Source organism: Drosophila sulfurigaster, chromosome 2L (genome assembly GCF_023558435.1).
Source record: "Drosophila sulfurigaster albostrigata strain 15112-1811.04 chromosome 2L, ASM2355843v2, whole genome shotgun sequence".
Taxonomy (NCBI): Eukaryota; Metazoa; Arthropoda; class Insecta; order Diptera; family Drosophilidae; genus Drosophila; species Drosophila sulfurigaster.
This window is the reverse complement of record NC_084881.1, coordinates 30,573,362-30,592,559: the sequence shown is the minus strand read 5'-3', so window position 1 is coordinate 30,592,559 and position 19,198 is coordinate 30,573,362. Positions and strand designations below refer to the sequence as shown.

Genomic DNA, 19,198 nt, shown 5'->3' with positions numbered 1-19,198 from the left:
GCGAGAAGAGCCCGAGTCCAGCGCCGGCTGCACACTTGAAAGTCTCTCAGTGAGTGTGAATAGAGAAGATTGTAGATGAAACCCGGGCGATGGCAGATGGGAAAACTGGGAGATGGGAGATGGCACATGGGCATCGCCTACAACAGCTGCCGTGGCCCCAAAAACAATGGCAGCCTGGCAAAAGGGCTGCACTGAGATCACAGCAAAGCAGCCATGTGTGTGTGTGTGTGTGTGTGAGTGTGCATATGCTGGTGGTGTGTGGGTGTGTGCTAGTTGTGGTTGCACACTGTGGTAATGCTCACACTCTCACACAGGGACATAAATAGTCAGCTAGAGCCAAGGTTAGCATTTAAAGCGAGAGCACAGAGCAATAGAGAGCGAGAGAGAGAGAGAGAGAGAGAGAACAAGCAAGGAAAGAGCAGTTTGCAAATTTACAGCAGCTGGCGAAGCCGTTTGCCAAGCAAGCTGAAACAACAACATGAAACAGACAAAGTTGCACTTTTACTACCAATCGACCGACTACAAACTGCAGTTGCAACTGCAACGACATCACTGGGAATATGGCATGGGGATAGAGATGGGGGTAAAGGAATGAACTGACTTTGCTGCAGCCTCTCATGGGCCATAAACTAGTTCAAAATCGAAAGTTGCATTGAACTTCCTTCAGCTGGTTTCCACTTTATTCTGCACTCACATTCACATTCACATTGAGATTCACATTTCATTTCGATTTACGCTTGCAGCTGACTTGAAATTGAAATTGTGATAAAACGTTGACATTGCAAACTGCGATGAACATTTCGAGTAGTTTGTAGTTATCACCAGATGAACGACTTCTAAACCAGATTTACCACACATAAATCTCTCATTGTATATTAAATTGAGTGATTTGTACGCTGTCGCGATTTATTTTAAATGCGTTTTTTTGTAATACATAATTACGATTTTCAGCTCTGGCAAACACTTAAAAACTTTTGCCTAATTGTTTGGTTGGCCGTGCCGAATTACACGCATAATTTATTTAGTGGATTTCAACAGGCTTTGAAAAGAACTCTAATTTATGTGCGCGTCTAAACAAAAACTTTTCACTTCACCACAAACAAACATATACATATATATATGTATATATATAGATATGTAAATACATTTACGGCTTAGGAATAGCCAGGAATTAAATGGGCGAAGAGGAGTTTTGTGCTTCGGCTTTGTAGAGAAACATGCTAATTGAATTCCATACAATAATTTTGCTATGCTTTATTCATTAGGCGCATAAAAACGCAACGCGCGACCAACAAGCAAACAAACAAACTAATTTGCATAAAGTTAGGCGCACACACAAACACACATACATACACACACATACACATCCTCCTATACAAAAATAACTAAATGAGTGAGCGCAGTGAATGAATGGAAATGGAATGAATGAATGAAAGCGCAGTTGACAACTTTTTAAGTAGCACACAATTTACGGCTCTTCCCTAATCTGAAGCTGGCCAAATGCAAATGAAAAGCAGCGCGAACAATACAAAATTATAGGGAGGAAAAGTGGGACAGATATTTTTGGCTGGCCAACAAAAAGTAAGAATTAACCACAAACAAGTTTGCAGCATGCGGCACACGTCGCAATTTTATCTCATTATTAGCGCATGAGGTAACATTAGCAGCAAAATGGCAACAGCCAAAGCTAAAGCCGAAGCCAAAGCCAGAGAATAAAATTCAAATAAAAGATACTCATATAATGTACACTCTGCGCTGGCCAAATTAAAATTTAAATAAAATGACGTTGGATGAGAGGGCAAACGGCAAGCGGCAAGCGGCAAACGTTAGCAAGCGGCTTTAAAAAGTTATATGCCAGTCAGACAAGTGCCTGTTGTTTCATTTTATTTTTTCACTCACAAGGTTGTGTATGTGTGTGTTTGTGTGTGCAGAAGGAAGCGGCTACACGAATTGCCACTTAAAAATTCAAAAGTTTTGCGGCTGGCGCATATGGCAGCGATTCAGGCAGGCAGCGACGAAACAGCTCAGCCGACGCGTAGTCAGGACAGACGAACAGAGACGGACAGAGAGACAGACAGACAATCGGAGGCATAAGCAGCCAACGGAAGTGTGCGCCAAAACACAGCAGAGAACAGTGAACAGTAAGCTGGCTATGGGATATAGAATATGGGATGTGGAAGCGGGATGTGGGATGAGGGATGGAGAAGTCAGGAGTCGGTTGCAGGGATCGCTCTCACAATTGCTAACAACAATAACAATAACAAAATGTGCCACAAGGCGCGGCTTTTGGGGTTAGCCCAATGCGCGGTTTTTGTTTCATAAGCTGGCCGCAAAAGGCCTTAACCCGAATTAAATACGCCAGACAGAGCGACAGCAGACAGAGACACTGAAACACAGAGTCAGAGAGTGGCACACAGCTGAGTGGCTTTCAAATTTAATTTCAATTTTTCTCTGGCCCTAGTCCCTGGTCTAGTACTTCATTTGCATAGCAAATTCCAGCGTTTCGCACATGAAATACGCATTGTAAAAATATTTGATATACAAATATTTTGTGCTGGCAAATTTATACATGGAAAAACGCCACAGGATGAAAAGAAAACGCGCCACGGATTTACAAGCTCTCGCACACATCTCGCGACACACACACACGCACACACACACACACACAACACACACTCACACACACTGGGAATCACGCACATGTTAAAAGTTGCCTTGCCGAGGCCTAGAAGCAGATTCAAAATTTGTATTGCATACTTCCAGGCTGTTGCAAAAGGTTTTTACAGTAGAGAGCTAGCTGCAAAGTTTCGCACGAATTTCAAAGAGATAGAGCTAAGAAAATGCGCTTAAGCCAAAGCAAAGGGAGAGAATTGCATCCCCCAATTGTGAAGTACGCTTGATTGCCGTGAAAAGTCGAGCAGCTAAAGCGCCCTGTTAAAGCCTCTCAGTACTTGCCTGCTGTCACTTTTAGTTACAGTTGCTCGTTCCTGCAGATGCAGATGCAGTTGAAGTTTCTGTTTCTGTTTCAATTATATCACTGCAACTTCGAGCTAGCGCGCTGCCTTTCCGTTTCGTTAGCCAGCAGCGACAACGTCTGCGGAAATGTATCCCGATTTTTGGTCGAAAGCAACGACAATACGGCGTACACACTGCCAAAAGCCAGGCACACTCCGGCACAACTTTAACACCGACAACAGCTCCAGCTCCGATTTCGACTCCGGCTTCAATACACGCACGCACACCACACTAACTGAAGCAGCAACATAAATGAGAAAACGGGGAATGGGAGCGGGAGCGGGAGCGGCAGCGGGAACAGGAACTGAAACAGAACGAAAACGAGCGCACGAAAATTTGCGATGTCGATTTAAAAGCTGCTGCTTTAAACCGACGAGGACGCGCGGATTTTTGCTCCGATTCGTGTGTTTTATTTTTGGTTGTTGTTTGGTGGAACAAAAAACAATTATGGCACGCGGTTGGAATTTGTCGGTTTCGATTTCAATGCTAATTTCGTGTTATTGCATTTAAATTATATTTGCAGCTCACGTTTGATGTTGTTGTTATTATTAGTGCAGTTGCAAGTTGTTATCGTCGTTGTGGCTAACCTTTTAATATTTAAATTTTGTTTGCTCATTTCAGCCAATCGCGGCGCGGCCGACGCAGCGCGTGGATTCGCAGTCCAAGTTTCAGTTGCTGACCGCACGATTCAGAGGCAAAACGAAGACTGAAATCCCTCAGTTGGCGCACTCGTTGTTATATACGCTGAGCGCCGTCGTCACTTCGCGGCCTCTTGCTCGGACTCGAACCCATCGACGGATTCACAGCCATCTGGAACGACTGTTAACAGCGCTCAGGTCATGATGGTGAGTTTCTTGCATTTCTATTTCAAATACGTTTCGTGACAGCGACTCCAAATGCCGATTGAGTTGTTGTTTGTTTTGAACAGTCAACATTCTGTTGTCGCCCACATGAATTGGGAATATATAGTATATTGGCCATGAATGGGGAAATGGAAACACATAACGTGGGAAATTTATTACAATTTAATTTAACTGCTGTGGAATAGAAAAGTTTTCTTGATTAATTCATGGGATATACAGTTTCTGTTCTGTTATATATTTTTGTATTTTGCTCTGTTAACATTATTCACTCGCAGGAGCATAGCTTGCCATAAAACTACTATAAACATTATCCGCGCTTGACAGCATTCTGTTAATTTTATATAACAGTAGTCTGTTAATTCCCTTCTCAACTGTAGGGGTTGCTTTGTATCCGCTATGCATAACATTAAAGTAACTTAACATAACAGAGACCTGTAAACTTCCTTCTCAACTGTAGGGGTTGCTTTATATCCGCTATGTACAACATTCAAGTAACTTAACATAACCATAGTCTGCTAATTCCCTTCTCAACTGCAGGGGTTGCTTTGTAGCACAGTTAACTTTACGAAACGGTTAACATTCTCTCACAGGGGTTGCTCGGAATAACATCTGTTAGTGCTTGTTGCTTAACAGCTGGCAGTTAACAGCTGCCAGAAGAGAGACGTGAATTGCAACCACATGCCACACACTGACATTTTGCAAACTATTTAAAACAACATAAATATTATATTGAAGATGTAGTATGGATGCAAGTCCTTGTGCTCCTACTCGTGCGTCCTCCTAGGGCTTCTAAGTGGCAGAGGGCAATGTGGGGGGTTGGAGTGGGGTGGTAAAAATACTAAAAGCAGCGCATAAATAACGACACTGCGCGCATGGAACGCTGAGAACGTACATATAAAATACACACGGGTCACCAGCGACGACGAGAAATAAATTGTATTTAGTTGGGCAATTTATGGGGCAGCAGGGCAGCAGCGTTAGAAGTATCGAAGCAGCGGGCGCACACACACACTCACACTCACACATACACATGCATAATTCAGGGCAATGGCGATGGTTGCAGTTGCAGTTGGGTGAGAGCTAGTGGGAGGCATTGGAGCAGCAGCAGCAGCAGCGCATTGATGGCATGTCCTGTCTTTGTTTCACTTTGTTATTTTGTTATTTTCAAATTATTTATTGGTCACGACGGGGGCAAGAGCAGGAGGAGAAGGAGGAAGCCACACACACACTCACAGAAACACACAGCAAGGGCCAGAGCAATAGCTAATGTGTAATTCAATAGAGTAAGTAATGTGCATCAATTTTCAGCTCAATAACGCATGGAATACAAATGCGAAACATGTGCAAATATGTACACACTCGCACAGAGGCGGAGATAGAGACAAAGACTGGAATGGGAATGGGGAATGGGGAATGGGGAAGGAGACTGAGACACAGACAAACATCCGCAGAAATAAATATCTAATAGCTCCACGCTGCCAGAGCAGATCCCAGCTAGCATCGCATCGTATCAGCATTCGCAGCCCCTTCTCCTTGGCCAAGTTTCAAGCTCGCTTCGACATTGTGTGACGCGTTTCCGTTTCCGTCTTGTGGCGGCGTCAGCTCAGCTCGTAGATGCGAGACCGAACCGAGGAGCAGAAGGAACAACGTTGTTTGCTCTTTGCTTTGGTTGCCAGTTCACAGCTTACAGCTAGCAGCTCACAGCTCTGCCAGCTAGCAGCTCTTTATCTGCGTTTATTTGTTTTCGGTGTTGGGTGTTTTCTTTGCCCTCAAACCATTGTCTTAGCTGCGCATCGCCTCCCTTGGCAGCTGCCCCACAACTGAACGTGCCATAAGAAAAATTGCAATGGGTTTTTGCAATTGCAATTGTTTTTCTTTTTGCAAAATGTAAAATGTGCTTTGCAGCGATCGCACACGCGGATGCGGCATAGCCATCACTATTTGTTTGCCAACGAGCTGAGCTTCAAATAATACTCGACTGGGACCCAAGGGACAAAAGGAAGTGGCCTGAGTAATGCCCATGCTCAACACAACTGTAAGCGAATGTATGAATTTATGAGCAGAGCCTCAACAATTTGCCAGCAATTGCCTAAACAAGCAAGCAAAGATCTAGCAACTGCAGTTGCAAAAGCAACAGCAACAGCAGCAACTTCATTGTGTCAGCGCAACAAGCCAACAATAACAATAACAAGCAAACAATCAGAGAAAACAAACTCGAATCAGCCTAAGCCAGCGACAAGGCAATTTCCAACTGCCAACAGGCTCAGTATGAACTTGATGGGCAGCCAGCCTGCTAACAATTGTTGTTTTTGTGTGTGTGCATGAAAGCTTCGTTTTTCAAATTTGCTGCTTTATGCGGCAGCCGAGTAATTAACACAAACTTGTTAACTGCCCAGCAAAGAGAACAAGTCGAGCAGCGAGCAACACTCGCTTTAGGCTTAAATTTCATGCACAATTAGTCCAAATTTGTGGCATATTTTTCGATCGATTTTTGTGGTCATATGAGTTTCATTGGGTCAACCAGCTGCAGCTGCACGTCAAAAAGCATGCTCACATCCACTTGGGGCAATCAGCTAATAACACAACTAAGGCTAAACGCATACACAAGAAACCTTTCCATTCTCTTTTTTCACCTACTCGCTGCACACGTGTCGTATACTTGCTGCCAGTTGAGTCGAGGCTGTAAGAACGTGCTATAAATTGTAAGGACTGCGATATATGTATGTGGACATTATCACTTTGCTTGGCTCCACTTGCAGTTAATTAAAAATGTTGCCGGTAATTTCCTTTGCCCATTTTAGCCGTATATATTTATGCCGCCTTCTTCTGCTGCTTCTTCTGCTCAAGACTTGCCAATGTGAATTTCAATTGCAATTTGTTCTATAAATTGCAAAAGGCCCAGACAAGTTGCTCCCAAGAATGAGGCGAGGCCCATCAACTCAACTGTGCACTGCAGCCGTATCCTGTGTGTGTGTGAGTCTCTCAGTGTATGCCATGTGATTGCTTGTCAGGGCCACAGAACGAACGATAGTCTCATCCCTCTGATGCAGCACTACGACCTGTGCTTGAATGTCCTGGACTTGGTCACACACATGTGTAGAGTCTGCAGACTGAGACAATTTGCACCTCGACTGCAGCTCATAAATTTCCCAAAGTGGAAAATTGCTCAATTTATAACTTTTCAAGGTGTTGATTGCCTTTGAAACTTATACGTTTTAAGTTAACCCCATTGCTCTTTCCCCCTAATCGATGTGGCCGCTCTTCGAGGGTTAAGCGAGAGATTCTGCTCATAGCTCAGAGCTCAAAGCTCACTTATTAATTTGTTTATGCGTCTCTAATCACTCACACCCAATTGCTACTCCTCCGCTTCACCCCTTGCCCCTTTGGCTGCTGTCGACAGCAAATCAGAAAAGCCGCAGATGAACCTAAACCGATGTCGCTTAGCATTCAGCTCATGTGTCCTTCCGTCCAGCTACCATGCTGTAGTCCTGCTCTCTTTTTCTCTCTCTCTCTCTTTCTCTCTCTCTCGGTGGTGACAGGCAACAACAAATGTTCAAAAATTTGTTAACATCAAAAAGTACATTAAAGGCTCAAAGAATGCGCTTTCGTGCGGAAATTGCTTACGTGCGTGGCATTAACAAATGACATCCAGTCTGGTAGTATACTTCTGCTTCTGCTATTGCTGCCCTTTGCCTCGGCGTATAAGAGCACCCTTGGCTGCTTCCTATATCTGAGCTGTTTAGGGGTTGCAATTGTTCGATTGTGGAACGTGTGGAAGTTGTCGCTTTGTCGCCGAGCCTTCAGCCATTGGCCATCGGTGGTGGATTCGCTTGTTGCCCCTGTGCGGCTTGTGCGCATGGATGAGGCAGGCAACAAGTGTGTTGAGTTTGCCACACTCAGGCGAAGGCAGATGTGGAGACTTTTAACAGAGCTGTGCTCGGTTTAGCAGCGAAGCAATGGCCAAACCTCAAACTCAAACTGCAGTCCGCTGGACTCCATGCGAAGCTACTCAAATGACACACGTAGCGTGAAGTCACTTCACAACAAAATAATTAAAAAGAACACAGACTGCAACACAAATACGACACACAAACATCAGCAGGAGCCCCAGCAATGCAAAGGACACTTGTCCTCGTCACGGAAAGCAATGTGAACCCCAAACGCAGTTGGCTTCGCTGTCAACTTCGATGGCCATGGCGCTGTCCGTGGAGATGACGACGACGACTGCGATGCGATGCCATGCGATATCGAGGTCGTTGCTGTCATTGGCGACGGGCGTGCAAAGCTGTTCATTTTACAGCAGCCAACAAAGGCCAAAGGCGACACAACACGGCGCAAGCCGCCGTCGTACACACATCTGCAGCCCCCTTTCTCTGGCTTCTGTTGCAGCTTCATTTTGTCCTTCGCCGGGAGCTGCTTTAATAATTTTCGTGATGGCGAAGAGACACGCCACAGTCAAGAGCCGGAGACAAGAGAGGGCAGCTTCGTCAGTTGCTGGTGGATATAAAATGTCAATAAGCTCCAATAACGCAATTGACAAGCTGAGGCAGCTTTGCTGTGGCAAACGGCAAAAGGCAGCAATAAACGAAAATTACGTGCAGTGAGCGGGAGAGAAAGGAGAGGGTTGCTGGCTGGCTGGCTGGGCAGTGAAGCGAGTGGCAAGTTTGTGCAGAGCTATGCAACATGGAGTGGCTCGTGTTTCGCTTCTTGCCACGCGGACGCAACCAATCGAAAGAAATGCTCGCTCCCTGCTTGGCCCGCGGCATCGACTGCCAAGTAATTTCAAGCTTAAAGAAGCTCAAAATTGATTACGGGCCAAATGATGGGCGTAGTTTTTATTGCAAATAACTGAAGAGCTGAAATGCTCGTAACAGAACAGCTAACAACAACATCAGACACGGGCTTCTTCTTCCTCTTCACCTTCTCGTTCGCTTCCCCTTTCTCCACTGCCACTGCAACTAGGGGAGGGACGCGTCGCCGGCGGCAGCGGCAACTCGCGCATCTCCTCCGAGGAACGGCCGAGGACAATGCGACGCGCCGACTTCGGTGTGCGCTCCATGGACTTCCCGATGGAGCGAAGGGGAGTGCTGCGCAGACTGGAGGCGGTTGTAGATCCTGAGCTAGGTTTCTTGTTGTTCCAAATGCGTAGCACAAATATAATTTCCTTGATGAAGGCCTGCTTGAAATCAAGCTGCAAAAGAAAGAGTCACAGATTCAATCGTCGCTTTGGTGCAGACACAACTTACACGCTCCTCGAGTGCCACTTGCTGCACGTAGACCAAAAACTCAATAATGCCAATGATGAAGGCAATCAGAATGCCCATATACAAAGTGTAGAAGATGCCGCGTAGCTCCGAAAAGGTCATGTCGGGCGTGGCATTTGGATCCGCCTCTACGACGCAGGTGTTGTTTTTCTGCTTCCACCATCTCTGCTTTATTTTGAAGAGTTCTCCCCGCTCGCTCAGCTTGAGAATGGCAACACTCAGATTGGAGCGATAGTCGGCGCCAAAGGGAACGGCAATCGCATAATGCTTCTCTCCAAACTTTTCGCCCACTGAGCGCAGGAAGCAGCTCTTCTCGCGATGGTACTCCAGCGTTGTCGTCTCCATGAGGAACATATAGTCCCCATAGCTGGAGTTCACGCGTTCCACGCCCTCCTGATTATCCTTGGTGTAGGGCGAGGGATCGGCCTTGTTCATCAGATTGAAGGCCAGGCGATAGACGGTCTCATTGGACTCGGCCAGCAGATTGTAGGTGCTGCCGCCGTTGATTGTGCCAAACTTGACTTTCGTTTGAGCACTTAGATCCTTGAGACTTGTGATGCTGCCCTCCATCTTGGAGTTGGTAAGAAAGGCAGCCAAGTTGGCGGTGTACGAGTTGGCTATAATGATGGCAAAGATCCACCAGGTAGCCTCCGAGAGACGGACTTGCGGACTCCGCGGCAGAATATCGCAACCAGCTGTCATGATAGAGGCCACTGTTAGCCAGAAAGTGTTGTGCAGATGCCACTGATTCTCCAGTGCGTCCGGATCGCGATTACACGGATGGGGGTTCTCCCACTCTGCCTTTGCAATGCTGGAAAACAATAAATGAAAAGTATATCAACCTATTGGAAGATTGGAAGTGGAGCAATATCTTCGTCTTATATTTTGGTCTTTATAGGAGTTTCATGAATTTGGAGGGTTTTTCATAATTTTGGCAAAAAACCAATTATATTCCTTCACTTACCGAGCGATAATAACTTTAAGAAAGGACATGGCAAATACGGAGATGAGAATCCAGATCCACACTTCCCCACCGAAGGGTTTCAGATAGGCCTGCCACTCATTCTCCTTGGGCGGACTCTTGTACGCTAAAATACTAACACCCAACTGCATAAAGGGCACCGTGAAGTCGACAGCCGTGCGACGAGCTTGGGTAATGGTCAAATCACAAATTCCCATGTGTGCATCCTAAGAGAGAGTTCATGAGTGTCTGTTTATAATATATGATACAACACTACTCACATTGTTGACAATCTCGCCAATGATGCCGTTCCACTGCTTGGTTATCTTGTCCTGTTTGCCATACTGCTGATCTGCGACGGGAACAAAAACGTACTCGAATCCCACCTCCTCGGAAATGGCTTTGATTAGGTCGACAGCGTAGCCCCTGGTAGATGGCATTGCCGGTGAGATTGAGAGCCACCGCAGTGTCGTTGAGGTTGAAATAGGGTGGGCCGATACGAGTGGCGACGCGATAGACAATCTTCTTTTGCACCTTGTCCTTCACATTCAGCTGTGTTATCTGGCCCCTGGTGTCCCAAATGGCAATGCCAATGTTGTCGACGGGGTCATAAATCTCAATATTGAAGTTAATGCGCTGTCCATCCTCGTCAAACTGCAAATTGCTGGTGCGAAAGCTTGCGCTGTTCACGCCGGAAGTCTACGGCGGCACGTTCGATTAGTGAACAACTCATCAGAACAGAGGCAGCCGCATCTGCCAACTGCCAACTGACGTCTGCCTTACTTACACCCTTCATTAAGCGCGCCAAATAGCGTCCCATCAGCCAAGGTCGCCCTCCTGTGGGGCCAAAGTCGCAACTCATTCGCGGCACAGACATGCGATCCGGATAGAAATAGGTTGCGTTGCGCCAGGCCTGGACAAACAGATGGAGACTGTCGTGGAGCAGGTCCAGCATTAGAGTGCGACTCGTTTCGGTACTCTCACTAACCACGTTGTCTTCTTGGGTCACATAGCCATACTGCTGCATATACTAAGTGCAACAACGATTAACAAAATCACTAAGAAAACCACTAGTGTGACTTACTGCTTGAGGGTCAGGGTTGAGCAGCAGCCGAGTTGCGGTTATATTCACCGCAAATGTCTCGTTGTCCGCTGTCAAATCCTGAAGATTATCATTGTATGTCTCCAAGTTGGTGAGAAAGATGTTCTGAAATCAGTCAAGTTATAAAATCGAAATATATTTACTGCTTTCTGTTACCCACATTGTACTGCTGTGTCAGGTTAAACTCTGAAGAGGTATTCAGCAAGTCCACAAGCAAATCAGACGAACAGTCGAGAACAATGCGACGCTCGCCCAAGATACTCTTCCACATCACACGAAAGTCTTCGTCCTTCGTATACTTGCGCACTCTTACCACATCGTTGTGCAATTCACGCAACTGCAGAATATCCTGCAAGCGAGCTGAGGCTTTAGCTAAAAGAAGAATGCTGTCAATAATATGTACATATGTATGCAATAGAAGGCAGAGGACGCTTACGATCTTCGGCATCGTAGACAACTGTGAACTTGCGCCAGCCAAGATTCTGCACTATGTCAGCATAGGCCTTGGATAATATCAGCTGGGAGGGATAAAGATTGAGGGTCATCTGGTGGTTTGGCTTCTCGGCTAGCTGCTCTTCATCAGCTGCGTCGAACTCAATGTGTGGTATGCCGGTGTTATTGCTGATGAGAGCAACAATATCTATAAGGAAAATAAAATCACTCATCTCTCTCTCTCTCTTTCTTTCTCTATCTCTATATCTCTCTATCTCTATCTCTCTCTCTCTCTCTTCTGTCTTTCTCTCTGTTTACAAACAAATTAATTCAACAGTTTGCTTTGCTCCCTATTCGTCAAGCTTTTTTGGCCTCTTTTATTTATTTTTATTTTGTGCACGCTTTCTACACAAAGTTCTCCACGCTTTCGCTATGCGCGTCTGTCCCAGTTGTTGCCCCTTGCCACTTACCGCTTGCCGCCTTTGAACTTGGTCCAAAAATAGCTGCGACACCATTATCTATGAGATCGCAAGCTGAAAGCAACGAGCATTTTTTCTCCGTTAAAATTGTCCAATAAAAAATTCAAAGAAATTCCCACCGTGTCCCATTAGAATAAGGCTGCCGTCTTCGGGTCTGAGGCGTTTTATTAAGGGATTCAATGTGAAAGTTTGCTCAGCCTCGGGCCCGTTAATGGCGTTTATGACATCCGTGAACTCCTTCTCCAGCTCGATTTCATTGTCGTAAAAAAAAGGCACCTAAGTGAAAACAGGTGGCAACATTTTCATTTAATTCAAGAATGTGAAAATGTTCTCATTCTCGTTTTTCTCACCAATGTTGATTTGTTGCTGCAGGCTGCTGTGCACTAGAAATGCACTCCAAACGCACCAAATAAAAGCAATTCCCTGCCACATTCTTGCTGTCTGGAATTTTGACAGTATGGCGCACACACATGAACTAGCAATTTGGTAAATTTTACTGCAAAAATATTTTAGAATAACGTTGCGAACTCGGCGAGAGTGAAGTGAGCACTGAAAAGCTTTTTTGTCCCCCCTTTCCATTCATTGATCGTCTCGGAAAATTCTTCTATGTTTGAACAGCAGACCAGCTGTTTTATTTTGGAAAAGCTTTTCGGCCAAATGATTTGCTGATGATCATCATCATTGGAGCTTTTGACATTGCTTTGCGGTCGTTGTGTTGTTAGGTCTGTTTAATAAAGGATTGAACTGTCAGCGAACCCTTTGGCCAATGGCGAACATCAAAGCCATCAAATGTACAATGATTAGCTCCCCAGGGTGCTGCTTGCTAGCTGCTGCTGCTGTCGGACATGTCAATAGCAGTACTATTATCCTTAAGGAGCGCAGAGAACACAGCGGGAACAGGATGAGAGTTGTGGCAGTAAAGCGAATTTATTTGCTCGTCGAGTGCGTGTGAGAATTTCGCTTGTGGGACATTGATTTCTATTGAAAATTGATGAGGTGTCAATTTTTCATAGAAAAACTCAATAAGAGCTTCTTGATGATGGCAAAGGGAAGGAGTGGGAGAAGGGAAAGAGGAAGGGGAAGGGAAGCACGACAAGCGTTTGCCAACAATATCAATTTGCATAAAAAACACATTCACTAAAAACACTCTCCCACACTTGAGGGCAAAAAAACACACGCATAGATATTTCCTTATATTAACATATTTTAATGGTGTGCGTGTGTAGACTGACACACACACACACACCGAAGCACACACACACGCACGCGTCAATAACAATATGGCCGCTGGTGTCATTTTAGCCTTTGGCCCTGTTTTGGTTGTCGGTTTTGGCCTAAAGTATTTTATTGATGCCAAACACGTTTTGTGCTGAAGTCAACCTTTCGGGCGCAGTGCAGTCGAAATTTGAATAATTTGTCGACAGACGCCAACAACAGGTAGCTGATGGAGGCAAGAAGAAGAGAGAGAGAGAGAGAGTGACGAGTCAGGAGACGACATGCAAAGCAAAACGACCGTTTATATTCATTTCCATAGGCCAAAAATAAACAGAAAGTGGCAGGTGGGCTAGCGAATGTTGATTGTGATAAATGCTGTTAACGATACCGAACGATACGACAGCATTCGCTTTAAGATTTCCAAAAGTAAACCACTAAACAAAGTGGCGAAAAACACAAACCAGAAACGTGTACAACAACAACAAAAAATGGAAGAACAAAGCACTTGCAAAACATTTTCTATTACACACAAAATATTTATGGTTATCATCAGGCAGACGCAAAGCCCCCATGCAACAAACATGTTCCATGTATGAAAAAGAGTGCCACGAACAGGGAGGGGGGGCAGACAAAGACAACCCAGGAAAGCGAGAGATACCAACAAACACACAAACAACAATTCCAAATCCAACCCGCAACAGCAAAAGAATCTGCAAAAGTTTTCCTAGGTAATAAGAGCGCGGTCTAAAGGGTGGTCACAGACTGAGCTTGGGAAGGGAGAGAGGAAGAGAGGGAAAGAGGGAAAGAGTTTGGCTGGCTAGTCTAATGCTGATGCTGATGCTCTACCAGTTGGTGCAAAAACCTTTTTAATACTTGCCATAATGTTGCCAAAAGGATTATCCAAAAGAATGACTTTTAATGGAGACAGGAAGTAAGCGCATAACAGACAGAAGTATTAACTGTTTCCTTCCGCATTCAGCCCTGGCATACACACACACACACTGGAATCTGGGATGTACACACACGCACACACATTCGTATTTACAAAAATGTCAGTTGCTAAGCGCTGCCAGTTGCCAGTTGTAGTTGCTAGTTGCTCGACGCTGGATGCTGCCGGGATTTGCTATGCGGCAAGTTGCGTATGTGTGACTGTGTGTGTGCGTGTGTTTGTGGTGGCACATAAGCTGTGCGGAAATATTGCAGCTTGCCTCATAACGGGGAGCGGTCGAAAAGCTTATGCTTATTTTTATTATTTCATGCTGCCAAACATGGCGGAGCAAGGCTCCTGTCCAAGTCCTGCTTTCTGCCTTCTGTCTGCTGTCTGCTGTCTTGTGTCTTCCAGGAGTACATTTGGTTGTCAGGATTAATCTGAATTTTTTTCGGGTAAGCTGCTCTCTGTCCAGAGATTGGTCAGAACAGCGTTTGCCATTAGCTTGAGGCATTTTCAATGTAGCCCAGTGTGACTAAGAGTATATTCCCATATTATTAGAAAAACGTAGTAAGGTAGGTAGCTAGGAGGTGGGTAACTTGGGGCAACGTCTTTGCTCTTGGCATTCTTCAATATATTTTCCTCTCATTTTGCATTTTAATGAGTTTAGCTCAGCGAGCGCGAGCGACGACCTGAAATATGAGCCAGTGTCGACAGTGAGCCCCATAATTTTGCAGCCAGACGTTGTTTCTTTTTCCGCTCTATTATTCTAAGAAAGTGAGCTAAGTCGGTTTGGCAGCAGCCTCGCAGCTTCCTTGCTGGCTATGCTGTCTCATGCCTGCTGCAGGATATTGCTTTAATTGAAATTTATGCTAAATAGATTGACACTAATGAGCAATGGCTGCTGCTTCTGCCTGCTTCCACCGAAGAGGTAATTCCAGTCACGATGAGAAGACCTCCTGTGATAGTCGGCCAGACCATCTACATAATTAAATTGCTTCCCACTTGTTTCCACTTTTTTTCTTACTTCACTTCAGCCCAATATGCGCTTTCTGGCACTTGAGCTCGGTGTCAACAAAATTATCATTATTATTATTATTTTTTGTGCCCACTTTCGCCGATCCGCAATTTGCATAGCAAATCGCTAACGCATCCAACAAATGCTTGCTTCCGTTCTGGCTGAGTGCTGGATTTCCGTTGCGGAAGTGACTTTTCCCCAATGTTGTGGCGACATGTCGTCGTCTTAGTGGGCCCAAGAATTCCCTGCCTAAAGCAGATCCATAGTAAAATCGATCTAGGCAGCGGGAGAGAGATAGATGAACTCTGCTCCCCATCTCCGTCTCCGTCTCCATTTCCATCTCGCTTTTGTTGTGTTGCAAATGTACATTTATTGCCTTGGTGACGGAAATGAGTTTTTGTCGTAAACTTTTATGGCAATAAACGTTGCTTGTTAGCGTAGAGGCTATTTCGTTGTAGTGCGAGGAATAGCAACAGCAGCCAGCAGGCAACTAGCGCACAAAAAATAAAGAAAATAACAAGATTTTTGCAATACGAAGTCTGTTTACTCTTCCCCTTGAAGTAATTGTTCTTTTATTATGGTGAATCAGAATAATTAATGAATAATTCATCATTACGAAACTTATGATACGCCTATGAACTACCCATAATAATTTCATTATTAATAAAGATAGTGTTTTTATAAATTCCACTGACACACATATTTTGTAGTGAAAAAAATCGAACTTTTTGTGGTAGAGTATGCAGAAAAAAAACATTGCGGAAATTACGCACTTGGCACTGACTGCCACAGTCGCAGTTTGTGTTTCTGTGAGTCAGAAATCATAGTCGTGGTCATGGGGAATAAACATACAATGCACAATGACTACTATGCGTATACGTAACACACACATAGAGCAGAGCAATTGTATATGTAACTCTGTATATACGTTGTGCCAGTTTTTGTTGGCGCTTCGACACGGCGTCACACATTGACACGCTGCATAAAAATAAGAGCCTGCAATTGAGGCAAATGTTGAGGGGCATCAAAAGGGAGGGAGGGAGAGAGGAGCAGGGACGGTGGCCGATGAACGACTTTCGTTTGCACATTGCGACGACGACGGCGATTCCTGCGAGCATTTTCCATTACATTTGCCACGTCACGGCACATTTCTCTCACATGTCGACTAACCAGAGAGTCGGTGCATGGCAGCTTTTCCGTTTCCTGCGCTGCAGCAGCCCAAAGAGTCCAACATGGGCAATGGGAAGGAAAGGAGGTGGAAAGGCAGGCAGGCAGGCAAGAAGGCAGAGAGGCGGTGCCTTGCAAACTGCTGGCTGTTGTTATCATTGCTGGCTTTTGTTTCATTTCTGTTGTCTCATGCTTTTAATTCTTTTAACAATAGCGCTAAAAGTTGTGCATTGAACACTTGGCTGCGCTAACAATAAAAATGGCACGGAAACGCCACTGTAAACTATACTACGACTGCGACTGCGACTGCGGCCAATCCCATGCCACATCACTGCGCCCCCGAGGCGTGTATTGCAAAAGATAACAAAAATATTGTTTGCCGCAATGCAATTGTTGCCAAAGAAAACCAGACGAGGCAACGAACCAAAGCGGGGCAGAGTTGCATGTTCAACTCTGTGTGTGTGTGTGAATGTGTCTGTGGGTGTTGGACACTGTGGGCGTGGCTGGTTTTTCCATTTGTTTCACTTTATTCACACGCCACACGACGCGGTGAAAGTTGGTTCGCCTTCTGCCTTCTGCCTGACGATTGCCGCCTGCTGGGCGCAACGTGTACAGCATCCGTTTCCGCTGAAAAGTTTCATTTCCCATACGATGGTAGCCCGCTCTTGTTGTTGTTGTTGTTGTTGTTGTTGTTCTTGTTTTCACTCGTGGTTGCTCCTCTCGTCGTTGTTGTTGTTATGATAAAGTACAAAATTAACTTTTGAAATAAACAACAAAAGCAACTTGAGCTGCAAATGTGAGCGGGCAACAGTCTCGAGGCAATAATAGGTGCTGAGCCTCCATCCTCCATGCTCCGCTTCTCCGAATTGTACTCGCATGTAAAACAGGCAACGTTGCGGAAAAAGATGAAGTGAAAAAAAGGCCAACTGAAAATATGGCAAGCATCAAGCCAAAGAGAGCTGCACAGACTCAGATAACCAGCCATCCCGAAGAATAATGAAGGAACACGTGTTTACAACTCGAGTCACATCGAGTGGAGGAGTTGTGGGTGTGACTGTTGTTGCACACTCACAAACACACACACACCTTATGCGGCGCCACATTTGATTTTTAGGCACGTAAAAAATATGAAAAATTTCGCATACACACAAGTTCATAACTCTGGCAGAATCGCATCGCATCGCGAAGGACAAAGCGAGAACAAGGATGCTCATCTTCCATCTTCTTCTATAGGCATGCATATTAAATACAAAATCCGAGTCCGTGCCATGGAAGCCCACTTCATCTGCTAGACGCACATATTATGCACACATGGCGGAGTACATTGGCAAGTTATCGGGAGAACACCTCTTGCTCCTGCTCTCGCTGCTCCAGATGCTGGTGCTCTCCGATTGTGACTCTGCATCAACACGAAAAGCAATCAAATTGCAAAAATTTGTTTCATTTTCTACGATAACATGACTTGAATTTGATGAATGCCTTGGCAAGGCACGACCGACCACGGCTCTAGTTCGATGCTGGAAGCTAGTAGAGGGATCCCAGCAAGGTGCACAGGGGCTGGCGAAATGAAAGCCAGAATATTGGCAACGAAAGCCAGCCAAATGCCAATCTCAGCGCGCTTTTTACGACTACAACGACAAAGGGGGGAATGAGGAGGCAAAAAAAGAAGAAAAAATGTGCAGATATGGCCAAATGAAAGAGTTATGAATCCGAAACTTTGTTGGCCCCTACCAACCCAACTCTCGAAGCGCTTCTGGCGAGTAGCTCATACGAATGCCAATGCCGATTACTAATACGCCCCGTGCTCTGATTCTGACTCTGCGAATGCGACTGTAGCTGTAGCTGTAGCTGCCTGGCTGGTTGGGTGGAGGATTAAAATAAATGCGCCGCATTTGTATGTGCTGCACGACTGGAGAGCAGTGGGAACCAGCCACTCGATTGGATGCGAAGTGGGTTACGGCTTATGGCTTATGGCTTAGACCATTCGCGATAACCGCTATTTATGTGAGTCAGTCTCTATTTGAGTGTATGATGAGAGAGTACAACTATGAGTACGAATACTCACTCATTCAAGCCCTCGCTGCCGCCCGGAGCTAAACATCAAATGCAAAACATTTTCGCTTATTTTTTTATTCCCACATTTTAAGGAGTCGCTGTGCCTCAGGCGACGTCCTACTAACGTCAACTTGACAGGACCAGCTCAAAAATGTTACGAAATTTGTAATTACGACCACGTCAAAAGCAGTCGCAAAGGCAGCTAAACAAATCCGCTGTGGCCTGAAATAAATGACCAAAACAACTTTCCGCTTCCCAGCTGCCGCTTGCCCCTAAAGGTCATTGTGGAAGTGAATGGGGAGGGGGGATGGGGGATGGGGGATGGTTGATGGGCGCGCGAAAACATTGAAAATGAAAATTAAATTGCGGCCATTTTGGACGTTGCCGCTTCGTTGACATGAAAACAGCAATAAAATGTTAATTTCTGCATAATGAAAAGCCAGCAGCATTATTATCCTTTGCACCCCAGCAAAACACACCTGCCTGCCACCCAATTTCTTCCTCATTGTGTTGAGAGAGCTGTTGTTTCCGTTACTTCAAAGCTGTTTCAATCGTTGCTCGTTGACTTTGGGGCCAATTTGTTAGCGCAACTTTTGTTCTCGTTAGTGGAAAGAAAGAAATCGACTTGCTGCTAACGATACTCTTGATGTCGGTGCTGATGCAGATACTGATGATGTTGATGTTGATGCTGATTCTGAT

General features: G+C 45.3%; 2 protein-coding genes across 2 annotated transcripts in view; one reads left to right on the top strand and one right to left on the bottom strand.

Annotated features, from left to right (window-relative positions):
* The first annotated feature begins 3,839 nt into the window (after positions 1-3,839).
* The window catches only part of LOC133850839 (uncharacterized), a 47,901-nt gene continuing 32,542 nt past the window's right edge, over positions 3,840-19,198 (top strand). The window contains exon 1 of the mRNA XM_062287069.1: positions 3,840-3,860. Within this exon, the coding sequence (XP_062143053.1) occupies positions 3,855-3,860 (6 nt within the window). The 5' untranslated portion in view covers positions 3,840-3,854. The remainder of the gene's footprint in view (positions 3,861-19,198) is intronic.
* LOC133850148 (glutamate receptor ionotropic, kainate 2) lies at positions 8,672-12,653 on the bottom strand. Its single transcript, XM_062286143.1, is given in 12 exon segments — positions 8,672-9,069; positions 9,125-9,953; positions 10,107-10,330; positions 10,385-10,528; positions 10,530-10,802; positions 10,891-11,133; positions 11,188-11,310; positions 11,366-11,577; positions 11,642-11,845; positions 12,108-12,170; positions 12,236-12,388; positions 12,464-12,653. Coding segments are annotated over 12 exon segments (2,853 nt in total). The 5' UTR covers positions 12,549-12,653; the 3' UTR covers positions 8,672-8,769.